Raw genomic sequence first — 23200 nt, 5'->3', positions numbered from 1 at the left:
ACTGGGTGCGTTCACGAGAGGTAGACTTTGCTAAGTCTGCGCAGATTCTGCAAAGATTCTGAAAATTCATTGGCTACTTGCTCCGATTCTGCGAGAATGACGAAAGTCTGTGTGTCGTGAACGCACCCACTGGCACTCCACGCTGCTCCCCAGGGTGCAGGTCATGAGCTATAGAAACCAGCACGCACTGTGTCGGTACTGACTGGGAGGGGGCGGGGTTTAATAGCATGGGAGAGGGGGCGTGGTTTAATAGCATGGGAGAGGGGGCGTGGTTTAATAGCATGGGAGAGGGGGCGTGGTTTAATAGCATGGGAGAGGGGGTGTGGTTTAATAGCATGGGGGAGGGGGCGGGGTTTAATAGCATGGGAGAGGGGGCGTGGTTTAATAGCATGGGAGAGGGGGCGGGGTTTAATAGCATGGGAGAGGGGGCCGGGGTTTGAAAGCATGACTGTCAGCTGTTTTATAAAGCAGCAGTAACGCGTGCAGGGCATCGTTTGGTTTGGAGAGAGACGTCTGACGCTGCAGAAATGAAGGTTGTTGTGTTGTTGACGGTTCTCGGAGCCCTTTGCGTTTTAACCGAGGGCGCGCACATCCTTCCACAGAAAGACTTCGACCTACAAAGGGTAAGTTCTGCCAATGTATCGGCCGGTTAGAATGACATAGCTTTTATAATGTTGAGTTTCAGTGCAAAACGTGACTTTGCGTGGGGTGATCTGTATGTGTTTTATTTGTAAGCCTTTCGGAGTCGCTGGGATTTGATTCACGATCGGTGGCGTACTGGAAACGCTCATTTACATGATGGTATTTCGCTCCTCCTTTACCGCAATTAACAGATCAGCTTGTTGGTCATAAAAAGTATGAGGATGCAGATTCAGTGTTTAAAAGTGTCGGAATGGAAACCCATGCAAAAACAAAACCGCTTTATGAATGTAAGATACATTGAATCTGAAAATAAGGTCTGCTACAAAACATCTAGAATCCATGTAGTCTAATTTCAGTGGAAAATTTGCAACATTTTTGTTTGTGAAGGTGTTGAAGCATTTTAAAAAAGCAACCGCCGCGATGTAAATGACGCCGTGTCGCAATATTATTCTGGCGTGCGTTACATTGTGTAACACCGTGTCACAATATTATTGTGGCGTGCGTTACATTGTGTAACACCGTGTCACAATATTATTGTGGCGTGCGTTACATTGTGTAACACCGTGTCACAATATTATTGTGGCGTGCGTTACATTGTGTAACACCGTGTCACAATATTATTGTGGCGTGCGTTACATTGTGTAACACCGTGTCACAATATTATTCTGGCGTGCGTTACATTGTGTAACACCGTGTCACAATATTATTCTGGCGTGCGTTACATTGTGTAACACCGTGTCACAATATTATTCTGGCGTGCGTTACATTGTGGCTGCGCATCTGCTACACGCTCAGTTCAGCGGTGTGATTTGTAGGGTAACGCGAATACACAGCTTCCTAGGTGCTGCTTTGAAATATTCAATAAAACGTTATAGAATTGATGTCCGTGTGTTTATATATATATATATATATATATATATATATATATATATATATATATATATATATATATATATATATATATATATATATACCTCTAAAAGGTGTAGGTACATATTTGAATCATTGATTAAAAAAAAAACTCATTTATATAACGTTTTATTTAATATTTAGGCTATCATTAAATAAATAAATACAAATTTAAACAAAACGGTGTCAGTTTTGTATTGATTTGACGCGGTGCTGAGCCGTCATGTCTGTGTTCAGTTTGCAGGAAAGTGGCACCGGGTCGGACTTGCCTACAACTCGGATTGGTTCAGGCAGTACCGGGACAGCCTCAAGATCAGTGTGGGTGTGCTGGTCCCCACGGAGACTGGCAGTGTCAACGTGACCATGTGGCAGCTCAAGTGAGTGTCTCTCTGCGGTGCAATCCCTGCAGCACACTGGGGCCGGCTGTTTTAATGCAGGCTTTTAAAAAGGTTGTTTGTGTTTTTGTAATCAGGTCTTCTGGTTGTCACAGTGTAACTTTCCTGTATGAGAAGACAGACACGCCAGGTCATTTCAAGTACTTCAGCACAAGTAAGTGGAACTCCTGGGGGTGGGGGCGGGGCTTGGTGGTTGGGGGCGGGGTCGGAGGCGGGGCTTGGTGGTTAGCGTCCAGGGACTGGGAAGATGGATTAAGTGAGGCCAGTTTAATGAGCGTTTTGTGATCTCCAGGGTCAAATGCATTGAAAGACATCACAATAGTGGACACCAACTACGACGAGTACGCTCTGGTCCTCAAAAGCAATCCGACAGGGAACACACAGGTGGCCATGTATGGTAGGTGCAGCAAAAAAAATAGTGTTTGTGTAATAGATTTTAATTATTTTTAAATTGGGAAATATTGTATCTCTCTCTCTCTCTCTCTCTCTCTCATGTTTTACAGGAAGGAAGCAGAAGCTCAGGGCAGAGCTGATGGAGAAATTCAAAGCGTTCTCGCTGGCCCAGGGCTTACCAGAGGATTCCATTGTGATTCCACTCGCCGCAGGTAAACGCAGCCCCCCCTCAGATAAGCTGGTATTAACGTTGTCGGCAGTTCACAGTCAAGGGGAACTTGTAGGTTCAGGGAAAGCAACCAGGGGTTGGTTCACCTCGCCGTACCACTGCGCCCCCTGCTGGTCAGACCAGATGAGACGAGGCAGAGACCTCAATCGTAGTACAAGAAAGATAACGCCTCTAAACTAATCCTGAGGATCCCGAGCCTGCTGACTTGAGTTCACTTTCAGTATAGGTTAGTGCTTGCTGCTTTTCACATGTGTGTGTTGTGACGATTTCAAATGACAGTCGTCATATCAAATACTGTCTCTTGCATACCGGTATGTATCTAATGTAATTTTAAATTTCTCTTAATTTTCAGAGGACTGTCCTTAAGGTGGAATCGAGGTGAGCAATACAATTCTAGTACGTTTTGAAAGACAAGCCCAACATTTGGGCGATTTAGCAGCCTCTTGTACGGGATATCCCATCGTAATCCCAGTGCATTACCCTGAAGAAACTCTTGCAGAGAGAAGAAGCATTGCAGAGAGCATTCACAGAGCCACTGGTGCTGCTGCACTCTGCCTTGTGCTGATAGGGTAGCATCACTACTGCAGTGGATTGCCAGCATGTGTGTGGATTCATACTGTTGCAGGGTAAGCCATGGTAGCTAAAGAATCTGAGAACAGAGCCACCGTGGGATCGTTCTACCAAAGCCGTGCCATTGTCTCTCTCCCAGCTGCGTTGACTCCTTTGGTAACAGGCTGGATATTCAGAAGTCACAATAAATGAAATTATACTTTTTGTATTTGTTTCCATTGCAGGAGTCCTTGCTTCAAACCATGTTGCTTTTATTTAATTCAGAGACTTCGTTTGAATCGCAGCACCTGATCCACACGCAAAGCCGCTCTTCCTGACATTCATCGACACAGTCGTCCGCTGGCTTCCTAAAGCTTGTCCTAATCGAACAAACGGAACATTCCTCCCAAACGGAATGCAGAGCCTTCTACAAGCTCTGTAACCTTGGAAACCCCATTCCGAGCAAGTTATTTCATTCCACAAACCTTTTTAAGCAATGTAACCTTTTTAATGAATAAATACAATTAAATAAACAACGTGTCCTGTTCTTTTAAAACGGCTGTGGACTGTCCTGCACCTCTCTGAATGAACAGCAAAACTCAACAACTGCACTTTTCTGGTATCTCTTTCAGTTGTTGGGGAGGGCTGGAGTCATCCCACTGTATTTCCAATTAACCAGTGACTTACCCAATACACCAGAGCTGTATGGCGCTTGTATGTAGCTTTTTTTTTTTTTTTTTTTTTGTCCAAGCAAGATGCAGAATCAAAAAATGTATAACATGTCTACTGAACACAAACTCCCGAAGGGGTGTGAACTCTGATTTAACAGACTTACATATTCTCATTCTTTTAAGAGCTTTGTGTTTTTTAGTTTGGACAGCTCTGATCAATTTTTTATTGCAGAGTCACTTGTTATCTTCTAGCAGCATTTCGTAACGGCAGGAACCAATAGTGCTGACCCTGTTTGTTTGCACTGAGCCTTTAAATAAATACACGCAGCAGCCCTGGTGTTTGTGTGCTCCAGGATGCCTGTAATCCTGGACCGTTGGCTGCTTCAGCCTTCCCTGCTCCTGGTTATTTGTTCTCCTCCTACATGTTTGTTTTGTTGAATGATTAAACAGGATGAAAATCTTTCTTTTAGTCTTGGTCGGTCTCTCTCTGTGAGAGTACAGATCCCCACTCTCTCTGTTTACCAGCGAGGTTGTGTAAATGTGTCGTGTTCTGTGGGTCACTGTCCCTGACCCCCCAGTGTTGATGCTGGATCAGGGGAGGGAGGCGATTCTACAGCCAGATTTGTTTTCCAGCCCCGATTGGGACCCCTCACAGAGCTGACTCTGGAGGGTGGAATCATGAAGTCATGCAGTTTCTGTGCTCTCTTTGCAATCATCCCTCCCCATGTGTTGGCTGGACTCTGCAGTACAGCCCCAGGCAAACCTCTGCATCTGTACTGCAATGTTTTTAAGCAAAGAGGAGCTGATTTAGATCATTGAGACGTGTGGTGCTGATCGTCAGCAGAGAGCACCTAATCCGTATCACAGATAGCTATGATGCCTGCGTTACAGAACACCCTGTACATGGAGTTTGGTGGTCCCAGTTTCCCCCCAGTGGACATTAACCCACATTACACAACAGTGTCACGAGGCAGGGAGTTACCCTAGACTGAACGGGAAAGGTAAACTGAATGCAATGCAATTACCTGAACGTAGTGAAACATTATCAAAGGAAATAAGAGCTCCATTCATTAAAAGGAAAGGATGTGCGTGTGTGTGTGGAGGCAGCGGGGTTTAAAAGAGTATCATTAAGCTTTGTTATGTATGCTGCTAGTCTACCCTGACGATGGAGAGGGGCACGCTGTGTTACAGAGAAGCCAGCACCCCACGGGACACAGGTGAGTCACACACAGTCTCCGTGCCTCCAGACCCTGACAAGACCAATGAAGTGCTCTACCATACTATCAGCTACTGTGCACCCCCGAAGACATGCCCACACCAGGGGCCTCTGCTGCTAAACCATTTTCAAAACGAGTTGCACCCCTGGGAACGATACAAGGCGTTTTCAGAACTGAAAACAAATAGCTATGCCCTAAATATGCCGTAGATATAAAACAAGTCTCAGAGCTTGCAGATCCATGAGACCTTTCCTCCCCTTGCTGTATTTACCGACGGGGTTAAGCAAACGCAGAGATTGCAGTACACTGAGGGTCAGTGTCCCTGAGGGCGAGTTAATTCATATAGGAGAGAGGTGCATGTGAGAGGGGTGGCATGTGTTCCTCACCCCCGCGCAACTCAGAGAGATCGCTCACTCATCACAGGACAGGACCAAGATGCAGGGCACGCTCAGCCTTCTCCTCGCGCTGCCCCTCGTGACGGGGTTGGTGCTGCCTCGAGAGCCTGCCGATGAGGTTCAAGAAAACTTCGACCAGGACCGGGTAAAGAAGAGAGCTCTCCGTTTTAAATACGCACGCCCTTCTTATTACATCGAGAGAGAGAGCTGTGCACGCGTTTCCAAACACGCGCACCAGCGCTGCATTTCAATTATTGAAAAAGCAACAGTGTGGGCAGATGCGTGGCTAGATATGGTTCTGTTTTGTTTAAATTGCTGTGCGTGTTTGCTGCTGTGTGTGTGTTTGAGGGGAGTCACGGCCTGTGTTTCTGTTGCAGTTCATGGGTAAGTGGTACAGCCTCGGACTGGCCTCCACCTGCCCCTGGCTGATTGCCCGCAAGAGCAAGATGTCCATGAGCACCCTGGTCCTGAAACCGTCCAACGAGAGAGGCCAGGTTGACGCAACCGTCACCTTCACTGCGTGAGTCCCTCCGCTCAGATTAATACTGAAACTTTATTACACTCAGAGAACAGCAAGCGGATACAGAGAAGGTAGATTCAGCGTGTGTGTAACTATTATTATTATTATTATTATTATTATTATTATTATTATTATTATTTATTTCTTAGCAGACGCCCTTATCCAGGGCGACTTACAATTGTTACAAGGTATCACATTATACATTATTTCACATTATACAGATATCACATTATTTTTACATACAATTACCCATTTATACAGTTGGGTTTTTACTGGAGCAATCTAGGTAAAATACCTTGCTCAAGGGTACAACAGCAGTGTCCCCCACGTGGGATTGAACCCACGACCCTCTGGTCAAGAGTCCAGAGCCCTAACCACTACTCCACACTGCTCCACATTAATAGCATTGTAGTGATATGTAAGTGCACATGCATTTACCAAGTAGCTGCTGTGTAAATACCCTGTCATTAGAGACGCTTTTCTGTGTGTTACACCAGGAACGGCCAGTGCACGGAGAAGACTGCGGTGTACAGAGAGACCGAGACCCCGGGACACATGAAGTATCATGTCAGCCGTGAGTCCCTTCAACAGACACGCTGGCACGTCTTTCCTGAAATCAGCCCTGAAAGAACATTTTTATTAATTCGATCGAGCTTGCTTGCAGTTTGCAAAGCATGGTTTTAGTAGTTTTAGCGTTGTTATGAATTTTCATTTTGCGAAGCACTGTTTAATATGCTGGTTACAAGCTCTCTCTCTCTCTCTCTCTCTCTCTCTCTCTCTCTCTCTCTCTCTCTCTCTCTCTCTCTCTCTCTCTCTCTCTCTCTTTTTGCATTTCCAGGGTGGAATGCGGATGTCGATGTCTATGTCGTTCGCACAAACTACGATGAATACGCCATGGTACTGATGCTGACACAAAAGGAAGGCAAAGTCACCAAGACCGCCAAACTGTACGGTAAGGAGACGCCCCGACTCCCCTGTCTCAGCGCTCTCCCGAGTCACCCATAGAAAACTTCAGCACGTTTTCTACACTGAACAGAGGGAGCCAACCCCGAGACTAACATGCGTTCCAAACACCTCCCCGTACCATAACTTTTATAACCAATTCCTTTTTCATTGTCATTTTCCTTCGAGTAATCTAAGCATCTAACCCCACCCCACCCACCTCGCCCAGCTACGTTTTGCAAACCGTATTTAATTCACCCAAGGAGGCATGCTCAATGGAATTTGTTCAAATCTGCTCTCCCCGCCCCTCTACAGGCCGTACCCAGGAACTGCGCCCCAGCCTGCTGGCCGAGTTCAAACAGTTCGCTCTGGAGCAGGGGTTCGGAGAGGACACCTTCCAAATTCTACCAAAGACAGGTGAGACATTCCTAATAATCACTGACCAGGTCTCCCTCCCAGCATCGACTCACTAGGTCTTCCTCCTAGTATCGCTGAACCTGACCCTGACCCTCTCGCCCTTTCTCCCCAAACAGAGGAGTGCCAGCCCAGCGAGATCAGAGAAGAGCCTGTGCTGCTGGTGAGTGAGACAGAAGGACGGTCCCCCACACTCCTCTCTTCCTGCGATACATTGTAACCCATTAAGTACCAGAGACATTTTTCTATGAAAAAAAAATAAATCACGACACGCGTTGTATGAATGCAGTGTGATACAGTCTAAATCAATATGCTAGCATTCTGAAAGTATTAGAAGTGTAAAATGATTTACAATGTATATATATCCCGGGACAGGAATATATACGTTGAAATCTCACGCCGGCTATGAAGCTCAACGCATAGAAAAATGAGCATCGCTGCGGGGAGGAATGCACAACAAGAAATGGATCATTGTTAGGCTTCAGTATACTGAGAGGTCATAAGAATCCTCTGAAGGAGGATTAACAGCAACATTTCGACTTTTGCGGTTAACAAAACGGAGGAGCCTTGATGGGTCAAACAGCCTCTGATCGCTCCCAGACGCTCCTCATGTCCTCCTGGCTCTTCGTTTTAAAACAAATCGCTGATGACGCCACTGTTTCTAGCGCAGCCTTCTCCTCCTAGCAGCTAGGGGGCAGTGTCAGTAACTCCAGGCTTTCTTTGTTCTCTCAGAAAGTCCGCAGGGATGTCGGTCAAGCCCAGCCTCCCGAGGGATCAGGCGATGACAGCCCATTTTTCCGCAATGAAGGTCAGCTATACATACTGGTATACATACTGGTATACATACTGGTACCTGGCCAGTTGCATGAAATCACCTACTCTGTAATTCCTTCCTAAGTGTTTCTTAAGCCTAAAAAAGCAACTTAACACCATTAAGCCAATGCCTTAGATAAGGTGAAAAAACCCCACTGAAGTGTAATACTATAAACGTGATACTGCACATTGTATTGTGTAAACAGGTGTGGCAGGGATTAGACTATAGAGGCTGGATGTGAAAGCCTTGCTTAGCTCTCTGTTCAGTGTTAAGGCTTGGTTAACTGTGGCAATAGTGGTAACATTCCTAATGGCAATAAGCAGTCAGTGTATAAATGCTCTCCCTGTTCCTGAGTTGTGCCGCTGTTCCTTTTTGTTGCCCCCGGGTATTAAGAGTGTAAAGCGAGACTCCTCCACTCTCCACACAGACTCCTGTAAGCTGCCCCAGGACCAGGGACCCTGCTTCGGGTATGAGACACGGTTCTTCTACAATGCCACCCTCATGACCTGCCAGGAGTTCTCCTACGGGGGTTGCCTTGGCAACGAGAACAACTTTGTGACAGAGAAGGAGTGTCTGCAGAGCTGCAGGACCGAGGGTGAGAGAACAGCAGGGTGGATCTGAATACTGCAGGCTTGCATGAAGCTGACCTCGCAGCTCCACTCACTGACACATTCATGCATAAAGAAAACTCTTCTAGTCTTTATATGAGGACGTGTGGAAGACTAGCAGGCACAAGCATGATGACCGCTCTCCCTCTCCCTTCCTCTCCCCTCTCTCTCCCTCTCACCCCTCTCTCCCTCTCCCTTCCTCCCTCCCTCTCACCCTTCTCTCCCTCTCCTGCTCCCTCTCCCTCTCACGCCCTCCCTCCCTCTCCCTCTCCCGCTCTCTCTCTCTCTCCCTCTCCCCCTCTCCCTCCCTCTCACCCCCTCTCTCCCTCTCTCTCCCCCTCTCAGCTGTCTGCCGGTTGCCCATACAGAGTGGCTCCTGCACCACATCCACTGAGCTCTGGGCTTTCGACTCCACCAGCGGGAAGTGCGTCCCTTTCAAATACAGCAGTTGCCAGGGCAACGGCAACAGGTTCTACACCCAGAAGGAGTGTGAGGAGTACTGCGGGACCCTGAGGGATGGTAGGGGCAGTTTTAAACTCTCGCCGCAATGCATCCTGGTACTTGTAGTCCTGAATCTCTTGAAGAAAAGAGAGACAGGGGAAAAGATACCCGAATGCACTTGGATGTGAGTTAAAATAAGCATCCTTTTTCTATCAGTTTCTATCATTGAAAGCAATGACTTGGGAATGCCATGATGAATTAAATGAGTTATTCCAATATTAAACCACTAGATGGCAGCAGAGGCCTTTACAGGTACAACCACATGCAAGACACCACAAACAGGCAGGCTGCAAAAGCAGTTAGCAGATATTAAAGGTGTATATTAAACGCTTTCAAACCAAACCTGCAAGAGAGCCTCCTAACTGTTTTCACTGCTGCTCTCTCTCGCTGGCCAGTTCCCAAGACAATGTCTTCAGTTTGCAAACTGTACTGCTTTACTGACACTGTGAGACAGCCAGGTAGGTCTATGACGCACAGGTAAACACACAGTAAGAGACGCTCTGTCCAGTAACACAGTAGACATGGACCAACAAGGCAGAGAGAGCTGCTCTTTGGACATTTCGTTGACTTGTTCAGTTGATTCACTTTGTGACCGCAGGGCCTGCACAGGTTCATCTCAAGGGTTAAGTAGTGCTCTCAGATCTTTCAAAACGGGTTACAATGTCCTGAAATCGCTGCTTCATGTTTTCCACGTGTTCTGCAACAGGTGAGGAGGAGTTCCTTGGTCTGCTGAAAAAGAACTGAAGAAAGCGGATGCTGATCCTTGTAGGGCTGAAGAAAGTGGATCCAGAATTCATCCAGCTTTCAACGGATTGTCAGCCTGTAATACTGTCTATGATTCAGTCTGATTAAAAACGATATACATATATATAACCAGACGATGAAAAGCATGACTCTGTATTTATTTTTGACCCTGGTGTGCTGTTGGAAACGACAAATGATTCACAGCAAGACTATTTTAAATCCGGGACACGGAGATATTTAGTGAGCAAGTGGTCTGAGTGAAGTTATCCGAAAACAAACTCCCCACCCCCAGCTGTGCTGCTTTCCTAGGTGAAGGAAAAGCATTTCGTGGGAACCGTCCTACCTGTGAGATGTCTTGCTTATTAAAATATTTCTCTGTAGCGTCGACTCAGAGACAGCAGGCTGTTTAGTAAGTAAGGGGTCTGAGTGTGAGGAAATGGGCCATACACTCCCCAGCGCTTGTCTTGTCGTTTCCACACTTGGGAGTGTAGCTCTGTGCTGCTGGAGGGGCTTCTTTCTGTGCTCTCTGTTCACAAACAGCTCTTTCCAGTTCGTCTGCTTTCCGCTGCGGGTGAGCTACACAATGCCAGCGAACAACCTTTATTTATTTTTGAATTGCTCGTATCAAGTGTGAATATCCAGGTGCAGCCGTAGGCATGCGGGTGTCTTGAAAAGGGAAATGCAGAAATCTATGCGCTGCCAACATGCAACAATAGACTAAACTGAGATGCACTGCCACTCACACTTGTAGTATATTGTCTCCCAGCCCCCATATAAAGATCATGCCATTTGAACAGCAAGAAGCTTCAAATGTTATTTTAACTGCTTTAGGTAAAGACAGATTTGAGAGAACTATGATATAGACTCCATAACGACAGACCCTGAACAACTGTAGAAACAGAACAGAGCGTGGTTTTCAACTGCCCTGCAGAGACGGTTGTGTCCAGCAGGTGGCGTCCTCGCTTCACTCACTTCCCTGCCTCACCTGGCTCCGGTCTGCAGCTTCCTTTCTCAGCTCCCTGCACCGTGGGGGGTTCCGAGTTCCGGGTTCCGGGTTCCGAGATTCGAACACTGACAGCATCCGGGAAAGGAAAACGGAACTGAGGAGATTTCCTGCGGTCCTTCCGGAATCTGTGAGAGCTGGGATCAGGGAAAACTGGAACCGGAATGTCATCCCAGGGCAGCCCTGTCCCTTCCACAGCTTCCACTTTTAAAGGATCTTTATCCAGTCTGCTTTCTCAGCAACATCTTAACACCGGCCAAAACAGAGAGATCAATAAGCACTGATGGAGCCCCAGGGGCAGGTAGAAAGGGAATATATTGTCAAAGCAAGAGTAATCAGACTAATGTGTTCACCACGGTACATCTTCATAGTAATTGTGCAGTTTAAGCTTTACAGTGCTCACCTATGCTTTACCATGCTTTATTACACCTTTCTCTGCTTTACCTATGGACCACTTTTCTAAGGGGTGTGTAAGCAGTCTGGTTAGCTGATTGAGAAAGCACTGCTGGGGCTGAGCTTTGCTTTCTTTACGAAGCACAACGCAGACCGTTCCAAACCTTTGCAAGCCTGCGAAACACAATGTCTAACATACATTAAAAAAACAAGAAAATACGCAGGCAGGTGTCCAGTAGACTTGAGTCTGCTGCACTGTATTGTGGTTGCAATTACTGGCAACACTGTGGTATTGACTCAGCTGAGGGTTGCACAGGGTGCTGCAGTGGCGTTATAACAGGATTCCCCGGGTCCTCCTCAAGGGGGGTGTCTGTCAGTCTGGAAGAACCGGTTCTGAGTGGGGGAGGGGGAGTGAGAGAGAGAGAGAGAGAGAGGTACAAAGGAATTCCTTTCACAGGAACCTCAATAAACAGCTTTCTTATCCCAGGGCCTTTGTGCGTGGGTCTGTATCGGGTAGCCTTCCTGTCCTGTAGGAGAGAGAGAGGCAGTGAGACAAGGAGGCTGCAGAAAGGGTTTCTTAGCATTTGCAGGACAATACACCGGCACGCACGAGCCTAGACAGGCCCAGAGTTTGGAACACCTTTTAATGTTAAAAACGCAGTTAGAAACTAGGTCAAACAGACCTGATACAGCCCAGTAAGCATGTAACTAAACTAATTGAAATGGATTGCCTAGGTATTTTCTGCTATACAGATAGAAGTGTGTTGAGAATGAGAGCTGAAACATGTGCAGCCTTTTCTCCACTTCACTCAGCTTCTCAAAGTTTTACCTCTGAAGTCGTGTGTGTTTGAAGTTCAGGATGGAGAGAGAGAAAGAGAGAGAGCGAGAGAGAGAGGGAGAGAGAGTGAGAGAGAGAGCGTGATTATTCAACGCGAGGGTTTGAAACCCCAGCCGGCTACTGGGGGCATCTATTCACTCTGTCCTGAATAGGATTTGCATATTTCAGCTGCTAATCAGCCCTGACTCGACAGCGTACCTCTCTGCAGCGCCAATAAAACAGATCCCTCCCTTTACTACCCGCATGACTATATTCCTTTTATTTGTGTCCCCCCCCCATCACCCCCCTCCCCTCTGTGCCCCCCCTCTCATTTCAGTACCAGGGTCCCAGTGAAGCAGCTCCTCCCACAGCTTCTCTGTAATAAATACTGTAAGTTCCTTCTGACCAGCTGAACTTTACAAAATCAGGATGCGACGTCATTTATTTAACGTCTCACTGTCCTGTGTGTTTGTAGGTATTGTTTAGCAGAGCTTTTAAAATGCTTTCCTCCCTTGTGTAGGGAGCTCAGTGACTTCTCATTGGCTTTTTCAGGACAGCTTTAACCACCAGGCCACACTGCTTTCCTCCCTCCCAGTCCCTCAGCTTTAACCACTAGAGCCACACCGCCACCCTCCCAGTCCCTCAGCTTTAACCACTAGAGCCACACTGCCTCCCTCCCAGTCCCTCAGCTTTAACCACTAGAGCCACACTGCCTCCCTCCCAGTCCCTCAGCTTTAACCACTAGAGCCACACTGCCTCCCTCCCAGTCCCTCAGCTTTAACCACTAGAGCCACACTGCCTCCCTCCCAGTCCCTCAGCTTTAACCACTAGAGCCACACTGCCTCCCTCCCAGTCCTTCAGCTTTAACCACTAGAGCCACACTGCCACCCTCCCAGTCCCTCAGCTTTAACCACTAGAGCCACACTGCCTCCCTCCCAGTCCCTCAGCTTTAACCACTAGAGCCACACTGCCACCCTCCCAGTCCCTTAGCTTTAACCACTAGAGCCACACTGCCTCCCTCCCAGTCCCTCAGCTTTAACCACTAGAGCCACACTGCCTCCCTCCCAGTCCCTCAGCTTTAACCACTAGAGCCACACTGCCTCCCTCCCAGTCCCTCAGCTTTAACCACTAGAGCCACACTGCCTCCCTCCCAGTCCCTCAGCTTTAACCACTAGAGCCACACTGCCTCCCTCCCAGTCCCTCAGCTTTAACCACTAGAGCCACACTGCCACCCTCCCAGTCCCTCAGCTTTAACCACTAGAGCCACACTGCCTCCCTCCCAGTCCCTCAGCTTTAACCACTAGAGCCACACCGCCACCCTCCCAGTCCCTCAGCTTTAACCACTAGAGCCACACTGCCTCCCTCCCAGTCCCTCAGCTTTAACCACTAGAGCCACACTGCCTCCCTCCCAGTCCCTCAGCTTTAACCACTAGAGCAACACTGCCTCCCTCCCAGTCCCTCAGCTTTAACCACTAGAGCCACACTGCCTCCCTCCCAGTCCCTCAGCTTTAACCACTAGAGCCACACCGCCACCCTCCCAGTCCCTCAGCTTTAACCACTAGAGCCACACTGCCTCCCTCCCCGTCCCTCAGCTCTATCTATTTGCCCATTCTCTCCAACGCCCCCCATCACACTGAAGACCCAGCTTGCTACAGGGCAGATTTAACAGAGGCAGCGCTAAAGCTTCCATCGGCATGTTTCCCACCCCCTTTCTCTCCCCTCCCTCCTTTCCTTGACAATGCAAGAATGCAGCAGGGCTGAATGGACGGGGAGGGCGAGGTGAGGCAGATCTGCCCTTCTGTCCCACACGAAAAAACAACCGCCTCCCCTTTCTTTTCTTCTCCTTCTCCCAGCTGATAAACCCTTAATTCGGGGAGGGAGGGGGGCTGCAGATTACCACGGGTACACAGGCCCCTAACCCCCCCTCGCTCCCTCGCTCTCTCGCTCCCTCATTCAGGCATTCCGACCAACAGAAATCACGATCGCTGCAGGAAAACGAGAGCGGGAGGGAGGGAGGGGGGACAATGGGTGAAATGAAAGGTGGCAGCAAGACAGCCCTGAATAGCCCCATTCAGTGTGCCCAGCCAAACAGAAAATCAGGACCCCCTCTAGGTTAAAAAAAAAAAAAAAAAAATGCAAAGAACAAGAAAAAAGGGACACAACTGTTGCTTTATTGTATTTAATTGCTTTCAGAGGGGAAACAGTTCACTTTAGTTTTTTGGGGGGTGCAGGGGGGGGGTGCAGGGGAAGGGTTGGGAAAACCTGGAATATAATATAAAGTAAGATTGATTGATATACTGTATGTACAATGGTGATGACACCTTGTATTCATTTTTTCTATTAGTATTGCAATTGCAAGCACTCAGTCATTATTATTATTATTATTATTATTATTATTATTATTATTATTATTCTATCGCAATTATATATCTTTATGTTATAATATTAGGAAGTCATTTCCAAGTAACCCTTTTTTTTATATTAAGACGACTAAACAATCTTTTTTCTTCTTTCTGTGTCGCTGCGTTCTGCTCTTTCTCAGCGTGCACTGTTCTGTCTCCACAACACAAAAGCCCCACGCATACTCCTGGGTTTCGATACGGTAACGCTGCGGTGCGCTACACGGAGCTCCCTACGGACCCTCCTACAACACCTGCCTGGATACAAGCAGATGTCAAATCTGCCGGCATTTTCATGCAAAGGAATCGGGGTCACGGAGTGTGTGAACGGGGCGCATAGCGCTGCATGAACACATGTGTTCAGCCGCGCATTCTCCGAGTCCCCGGCCGGGATTCTGGGAGTGATCGTCTGCTTGCGCACTGCAAGCGAGTGTGTTAGATAAGCACTCACAAACCCAACTTATAATATACCCAAATGAACCCCTAAGAAAATATTATTATTATTATTATTATTATTATTATTATTATTATTATTATTATTATTATTATTATAATAATTATATATTTAATAGGTAGAATATATAACTTTCGGAAGTGTGCTTGAAATTGGAAATGGAGATTCATTTCTCAAATTCAGAATGATTTAGGGACAAATACAAATAGTGCACAATCTACATGGTAAACTGGCGCATCGAAAAACAATACCACTCGTGTTATATAACAGTGTAGTGTCACTCCCTCCCGGTGATTACTATTGAGATCCCCCCTGGCGTTTCTCGTTCATTTTATTGAGTTTCCTTCAGTATTTCAGAATTAATATGAAGAATGTTGTTTAATTGATCCTTTATAACGCATGCATTAGCAGTTTGTTGTAAGCAATCCTTAAGCTAAGGGTTGTATTGTGTGAGATCTTCAGAGCAGTCATGTTAAAATCACCTAACTCAACATACTCCTTGTGTGTGTGCGTGTATGTGCGTGTATGTGCGTGTGTGTGCGAGTGTGTGTGTGCGAGTCTGTGTGTGTGCGTGTGTGTGCGTGTTGGACTGTGTGTGTGTGTGTGTGTGTGTCTGTGTGTGTGTGTGTGTTAGTCTGTGTATGTGTGTTGGATGGTGGGACTGTGTGCATGCGGGACTGCGCAGGACCGTGTGTGTGTGTGTGTGTCTGTGTGTGTGTGTGTGGGACGGTGGGACTGTGTGCGTGTGTGTGTGTGTGTGTGTGTGTGTGATGGACTGTGGGACGGTGGGACTGTGTGCATGCAGGGCTGTGCAGGACTGTGTGTGTGTGTGTGTGTGTGTGTGTCTGTGTGTGTGTGTGTGTGTGTTAGTCTGTGTATGTGTGTTGGATGGTGGGACTGTGTGCATGCGGGACTGCGCAGGACCGTGTGTGTGTGTGTGTGTGTCTGTGTGTGTGTGTGTGTGTGTGTGTGATGGACGGTGGGACGGTGGGACTGTGTGCATGCGGGACTGCGCAGGACTGTGTGTGCGTGTGTGTGTGTGTGTGATGGACTGTGGGACGGTGGGACTGTGTGCATGCGGGGCTGTGCAGGACTGTGTGAACGAGGGTATGCACAAGGTGAGGCAGTGACAGGTGTCAGGTCCCGGGCAGGCGTGTGGTTGCGGAGTGACAGGGTAGCGGGAGACCTCCTCTCCTCCCCTCCCTACACAGAGTGAAGCCGGGGCTGCCCCTGGGGCTAGCAGTGCCTGGCGGATGGGCCCAGTCTGCTTTAATTCAATGCGATGAATGCCTCTAGCTTTACTGCTAAGTGTTTAATGGATTTGAATGTGAAAAGGGGTGGAAGGGGAGGGGAGGCAGAAGGGAGAGGAGGAGGGGAAGCTGGCTCTTTGTTTGGGAAGGGCTGCTGTTTTAGACCTTGGATCATCTATTGAGCATTTGGAGAGCTGAGAGGGCCCCCTCTTTCTCCCTCCCTCCCTCTCTCTCTCCCTCTCTAACCTCTCTGGGTTCATTAGCATAGCAGCTGCCAAGTGAGGGAACGGGGAAGCGAGTCAATGGGAACACAGTCTGGGGGAATGAATAGAGAGGGAACATAGCTGAAGTGAAAGGACAAAGGGGAGAGGAGAGAAGAATGGGGCTCTGAATGGGGCTGGCTGTGTTGGGAAGGTGGAGGCGCAGAACGGAGTGAAAGAATGAAAGAAAGTTAAAAAGAGCAGAGGGCAGCCGAACCCTGACTGACCACCTGTCTCTCAGCGCGGACGCAGCGCTCGGGCGGGGCGGGGTGGGGTGGGTCTGGCGGGGGGATAGAGCGCCAGGACTGGGTGGGTCAGTCAAGGGGCAGCAATATTTTCTGCTCTTTGTTTATTGCTTTATTTGATATCCCCTTCGGGTCATGATTTTTTTATTTAATTTTTTTATGGGTTTGAGAAGTTTCCCTGCCAAAACTTTGAAAAATAAACCCTTCTATGCATTATAAAATAGATGCATAGCTAGAGAAACTTAACCCAGTACAGCTGTGCACTCAGTAAGAGGAGATGTAGTAATCTTTCCATGTTTTATACCAAGCGACTTTATCTTAAAGACTAGAATGCTAGCCCCTAGTCTACCTGCCTGACTGGATGACTTTGTGCTTGATGGTGTTTTGTGTTTGCGAATCCTAAATGACTTGGGGAGATCTACGTGTGGTTTGGTAAGGATTGTACTTCATAGCACAGTTCTTGGTGTATGCCGTTGTATTGCACCTGAAAAGACAGAGGCACGCAGGCAGTTCCTGTGACTCAATAAAGGAGTCTTGACAAAAAAATGCCAAAAGTCACTTTTTTATTATTTTTTTTACACCTTCATCTGATTACAAGTTAGTTCTGACAAGTTATACAAAAGACAATAAATAAGCAAAAAATAAAAACAGAGAGTGTCTATGGCTGGCAATGCCGTCAGCAGGATGGCTCTTATTGTTGTTCTTAGGCAACCTAGTTTGAGGCAACATTGCAGAATCCAACCTCAAGTCTGGTGTGCCCTGACGTGACCTGAAACCTAGTCTCCTGAAACCAGGTTCCAAGCCCATGGGCTGCTCTATTTTGAATTCTGGGACACATCAATAACAATCATAAGGAAAATGAGATAATGAGTGTATTAGAATTTTGTTGTCATAAGAAACTTGGTATCAGGAGTCTAGGTTTCAGGCCCCTGCACAGCACAACATGGCTTTGTGTTCCCTCAGCTTTAGCGGACGCCCGTGCAATCGGCTCTATCACCCTGAATTTGTTGGGAAGGATACGTAGTTTCCATGTATATCACAGACCTCTCGGGGTTTTCACTTTCAAGTTAAAAAGCAGACAAAACCAGTGTCTGTGTGGGTTTATTGAGGATCAAATATCAACACGAACTCTGAGCTTCTAACCCAGAGAGAGAGAGAGAGAGAGAGAGAGAGAGAGAGAGAGAGAGAGAGAGAGAGAGAGAGAGAGAGAGAGAGAGAGAGAGAGAGAGAGAGAGAGAGAGAGAGAGAGTGAGAGTGGCTGGGCTGTGATCTCTTCACTAGAAAACAACACGCTTTTTGGCCCCTGTATTTAGTGCCGTCAGATTTAAAATGACGTGATGATACTAGTGCTCATAATAATTATGCAGTGCGTGGTGTTGATCTGATAAACCCACATGGCTCTGATATTTTAAAGCCCATAAACTACACATTGCAATATATATATATGTCTCGTTGATTAGTCTTTTTGGGCGGCAGTAGCCGCACAGCAAGTGGTTCCTATACAATACAGCAATTAATATCTATGTTCTGCAGGAAAAGCACGCAATACGAAATGTGCAGAGCGCCCCCTTTATCGTTCCAGCAGTTTCACTGTAGCTGCACAAACCGTGCGGCGTGATTGACGTTACTGTATACAACACGTCAAAAGAGCGCTGTACTTATGAACTGCTATTACGAACAAACAAACAGTGTGGTTTTGTGTAACGTCACAGCTAAGCAGGAAAGGGAAGCCCTTTCATAGGATTCGTCGTGTGTTTGCTTTCTTTGTTTAACCCCTTCTGTCACTGCGTGTATAATTGGACCACGTTGTTTCCTATATGCGTTGCTATTTTATAATTTTATAAAGCTCATTATTTTAAAATGATATTTAAAAACCGTAAACCCCATGCAAAACGGATTTAGAAACCTGGCAGCCGTCCAGCTGCACGAGTCTAACAGTCAGGAACTGCACAACATTGAGATCCAGTTTGAATCAGCAACCTGCCGCTCATAGCAAATCCCCTGCTCTCGGCTCTGCAACCCATTCTTCAATACCTGCTCGTTATTTTCTTTGGTGTTGTTGTCTTTATAATATATTTATTCTCACACATCATCCACGCATCCGTACAGTTTGACGGTAAAAAATGGTGACGAGTCATGCACAAAAGAGCCCCCTACCCTCCCGTCTCTCCATTTTGGCATGGGAGGTCAGAGCAGAACTGTGCTCCAAGTTTATTAAAATAAAATAAGTGTTCTCATTTGAAAGCAAAAGCAATATTAATAACGCACAGAAACAAATACATTTTTGTTTAACCACGAGTAAAGGTTTAATGATTTCGGCACTGCCTTGTACACAAACGTACACAATCACAGCATACATGTTTTTTTTTGTTTTTTTTCACATTGATCACAGCGTTACAACATTACATAATAATATATCTATGGGACGTCAATTTGCAAACGGCCTTTCTTTCATTTCGCTCCCAAACCAAGCCGTGTTCGCATGGTCCTGTCGATCTTCGTGCTGAATGTAAAAGCAAAAGACATTGACACAACTTGGTCCAACTTTCTTTTTTAAAAAAATAAAACACCAATATAGCACTTTATTTTTCATTTATTTAATCTAGTAATTATTTATTTTACTGACACGTCATAAATGTTATGACATGCTCCAGTAAATCTCCCACCAGACATCCGGGCATCGTGCAACTTGGGGTCACAACAATGGTCTCACCCTCCCTGCCCGCCGTACAACAATATGGCGACACACTTCACAAAAAGTGTTTGCCGTTATTTTTCCACACCCGATCACAGAGATACAAAGTCTTTGCAAAACATTACGTTTTGCAAAAGTAACCCATTTCATAAGTAAAACCTGGAGCTCTTTTTTTTTTGTTTGTTTTTTTTTATACAATAGTATTTCGTTGTGTTTTTTTTTTTCTATTCAGAAAAATCAATTAAAAAAAAAAGTTGGTATAAACCAACAGTTCATAAAAAATCAGTTATCAGTGCAATGTAAATAAAATTGATTTCTCAAGTTTAAAACAAGCTATGCATATATATTTTCTTACGTTTTAAAAACAAACCATTTGTTTTTCTTCGCTTTCATTCACACATACGCTTGTAGATTCATCCACAGTTCACTGACTCTCGACTAAAAATAGCTTTAAAAAAAATGACGGGAGGGGAGGCACATATACAGCTCACAACAAATAAAACAAAACACACGACAGCAGATGCGCCACAGAAAGAGCATTCCCTCTCTCTCACACACACACACACGCACGCAGAGACACACCTAGTGTGAAAGTGGGCACCTCGATATCTTTCTGCAATACAGTCCGATTCGAATCGTCCTTCGGTTAGCCTTTCAACTTTAACAATACACAATAATCATAATTATAAAAAGCAGCATTGCAAAAATGTTACTAGGTGATGTGACTTCAAAATGCAGCCAGTTCTGTTATGTTGTTGTTATCCGAGGTTTCTATTTTTCTTGCTTGGGTCGTGCGTGGCATTAAGAAGCGGAGGGAGAATCCCAAAAGTCTCTCTTCCCCCCTCCCTCCCCGAGTCCTGTTCAGTAGTAAAATCCGTTGGCCTCAGCGCCTGAAAGTTTCCAAAACATCCACCAGGGGGCGCGAAAGGATCCACCTTTTTTTTGTGCAACAGTAACGCCCTGACTTTTTCTTTTAAATCTAAAATCAGTCATGCATTTAACTTTTTACAAGTCCCCAAAACTATATTAAAATATAATACCTCTTGAAAAAGAGATTGATGCGCAACAGTTTATGTTTGGTCGTGTTAAAAAAAAAAAAAAAAAATCCCAAAGTAAGGTTTTAGCAAAAGATCGTGTGAAAAAAAATACATGTGTTGGGGGGTATGTGAAAAATTCTTCATTATAATATATTTTAGAATTGAAATTATAAACCGTAGTCGTTATTTAAATCAGTGATACATTAGCAGGCTGTTCTGTGTTTGTTTACATCTGAAACATGAAGAGGTATCCTTCTGGGAGTGAAATGGCAAGAAAATCGAAATAGTTGAGACATTGCAACGCTGATGACGCGAGGATCTAGTGAACATTTTTCCGAGTCAAACCCCTGCAGATCTCTTGCTAAAACCACGAATACTGTGTACAGTCGAGGTAGATGGCAAAGAAAACCAAAATACAGTAGAAAAAAAAAATACGAGAGTTATTTTTAGGAATTAACTTTAAAACAAACATAGTTACAATGTCGTTCACGTGTGTGTTGTGGGCCTCCCACGTTCCACGGCAAACTGAAAAGGAAGCAGCTTCGTTCATCAAAACTTAAAATCACTTAATTTACTTTTTTTGTTTCTTTTAAACCTGTATAGATTTAAAAAAAACCACAAATACAAGACTAAAAAATATGGAGACAGCGAGTATTTCTGAAGCGAAACTTGCAAATAAACGCTATCCATTCTGAAGTAAGCCCGTTTCAAGAAAATATGGGCTACCAACCAAGAAAAACGGGTACATTATTCACATAGCATCTGCTCACTCCTTAGCTATAATTTAAACTGTAATCTATATAGGTTTTAAAAAAAAACACCACACACACACACACAAAAACACATTACAGCATGCAGCCTGGATATAAATGGAAATGAGCCCACTTAACAAATGAATTCATGTTTCACTTAAACAAATAAACATATCCGCATGTTTCATCTTTTAAAAACTTTCAAACAAAACAAAAAAAAAGGCCTAAAAGGTGTGCGGGGCAGCGCGCCAGACCAAGGTTAATAAACAAGCGTTTCATGAACAGCAAGCAGACAGTAATAACAGGTTGTTACACAGACAGCGCACTGGGAAGCTTTTGAGAAGTGTTTGAACTGTTCAGTACCGACGCAGTGTTTGAACTGCGTTCATTTTCAATACTTCGGGGCAACTAAATACAATTAAAAAAAAAAAAAAACTACTTTTGTATTCTCCTAGATTAATTATACAGTAATAAATATCAACATGAATTTGCGCGCATCTGCGTAATCAACCTTCATTCTGCTTATAGCAGGCGATCGACTTTCTTTGTCTTCGCACGCAATCTGAAACGCTAGTTCTGAACGTTTGGTTTACCGGCGTTTACCTGCCCGCAATTCTTTGCGTAGGTGGCGGTTTTGCGCGCCGATCACCGTGCGGCGGAGGAATACCTCGCCTTGGTGATGAGGTATAAGACAATGTCCTGGTGTCCCCCGAAAGCAGCGATGTGTAGGGCGCTCCAGCCGTCCCTGTTAGCTAGTCGGGTGTCCGCTCCGAATTTCACCAGCAGCTTCACCAATTCCAGATTCCCGTCAATTACTGACTGGTGCAGCGCCGTCTGCCCCTCGGGGCCGAAAGAATTGACGTTAAACTCGCAGTTCGTCATGTTCTGAAGGAGGGAATGTAGTTCCTTGGTGTTGCCTTGCTTCACCGCCTCCTGGAACACCTTCTGCGGCGCATTGCAGGGCGATATCTCGGTGTGACTCATGGCTGAGGAGCTGTGGTAAGCGGTCGCCGGAGCAGAAGTTAAGGGCTCCGCTGTGGTGTCGAAATAACCTGGGCACGTTATGTTATCCAGGATTGTAGGAGTAGCAAAAAATAGACTTTTTTTTTGCGGATTTAGTTCAGGAATCAAGTTTGAAAGGAAAAAAAAAAACTCCTCCAAAATAATTGGAATACAATGCGCGCACAGCGGTTGATTAATGGCTGGAAATCCCAATGTACGAGATTCTACAGGGTCTTGTCGGTGTTATTTATTAGAATTCGTATTGTTCCAACTACGTGTCTTGATTTCTCCCCAGAGTGAGCCAATGGCTTTTGTTTTTTTCCTGAAAGCAGCAGTGTTGTCGCTCTCCTTGATTGAAACAATTGCACACTTTACGCGCTTTGTGGAATCGGTGCGTCTTGGAAAACACAATCCCTCGATTCGGGTTCAGCTGCACGCCACCACCGGGATGGGAAGGGTTTAGTTATATTACCTCTTCTTCTCTTTTCTTGAAAGTCGTTTCTCCCACCCCTTCACGGAGCCTCTTTTATGGCTTCAGTTTTGCAACTCGTTTGCAATTTGAATTCTCTGTGGAAATAAAAAAAAGCCAAGTTAGTACAGCGTTTTCTTTAAATAGATCATAAAAAGCAAGCCAGGCTCGTTTTCTATGTATACATGACGATTGCATGACTCCCCGCTGTATGCATTATTGCACAGTTCTATCACTCAGTATATTAAACGTCCCAAGGCGTTGCACTGCGGTCCTTCCTTCACTTGCCTGTGTTGTAATGTAAACCCGGGATCCTTCTTGCTTCGCATTAATCCGATGGCGCGCACCTACACTTGCTTTCCCGTCCCAGCTTGTTTCTGCGGCAGGTCTGTGCCGAGGGGTCCCTTTTACAAGCCTTTTATTTGCATAACAATGGGGCGCTCGAAACGAACCTCAGAGAGAAGGGGGCGGGACCGGGGAC

General features: G+C 45.9%; 3 protein-coding genes across 4 annotated transcripts; 2 read left to right on the top strand and 1 right to left on the bottom strand.

The window, feature by feature from the left end:
- Positions 1-467: 467 nt before the first annotated feature.
- Positions 468-3653, top strand: LOC117396857 (prostaglandin-H2 D-isomerase). 2 transcript variants are annotated; one of them, XM_059005525.1, is made up of 7 exons: positions 468-623; positions 1789-1928; positions 2024-2100; positions 2239-2343; positions 2450-2551; positions 2921-2946; positions 3403-3653. In XM_059005525.1, the coding sequence occupies exons 1-6, from the start codon at positions 528-530 to the stop codon at positions 2932-2934; spliced, it is 534 nt and encodes a 177-aa protein (XP_058861508.1). In that variant the 5' UTR covers positions 468-527; the 3' UTR covers positions 2935-2946; positions 3403-3653. The 2 variants fall into 2 exon arrangements, with proteins under 2 accessions (XP_058861508.1, XP_033850998.2); XM_033995107.3 differs by having other exon boundaries at positions 3363-3653.
- Positions 3654-5371: 1718 nt separating this feature from the next.
- Positions 5372-10086, top strand: LOC117396862 (protein AMBP). Its single transcript, XM_059005524.1, has 10 exons — positions 5372-5545; positions 5778-5920; positions 6418-6494; positions 6759-6872; positions 7178-7279; positions 7396-7439; positions 8009-8084; positions 8518-8685; positions 9044-9217; positions 9906-10086. Exons 1-10 carry the CDS (start codon positions 5441-5443, stop codon positions 9941-9943), a joined length of 1041 nt encoding a protein of 346 aa, XP_058861507.1. The 5' UTR covers positions 5372-5440; the 3' UTR covers positions 9944-10086.
- An 8959-nt stretch (positions 10087-19045) lies between these two features.
- Positions 19046-22816, bottom strand: LOC117973863 (notch-regulated ankyrin repeat-containing protein A). The gene has a single exon (XM_059005471.1). The coding sequence runs from the start codon at positions 22230-22232 to the stop codon at positions 21894-21896; it is 339 nt and encodes a 112-aa protein (XP_058861454.1). The 5' UTR covers positions 22233-22816; the 3' UTR covers positions 19046-21893.
- Between the last annotated feature and the right edge of the window lie 384 nt (positions 22817-23200).

The sequence above is a fragment of the Acipenser ruthenus genome, chromosome 31 (assembly GCF_902713425.1).
Source record: "Acipenser ruthenus chromosome 31, fAciRut3.2 maternal haplotype, whole genome shotgun sequence".
In the NCBI taxonomy this organism is placed as follows: domain Eukaryota; kingdom Metazoa; phylum Chordata; class Actinopteri; order Acipenseriformes; family Acipenseridae; genus Acipenser; species Acipenser ruthenus.
Note: the sequence above shows the minus strand (reverse complement) of the source record. Positions and strands in the feature narration are given on the sequence as shown.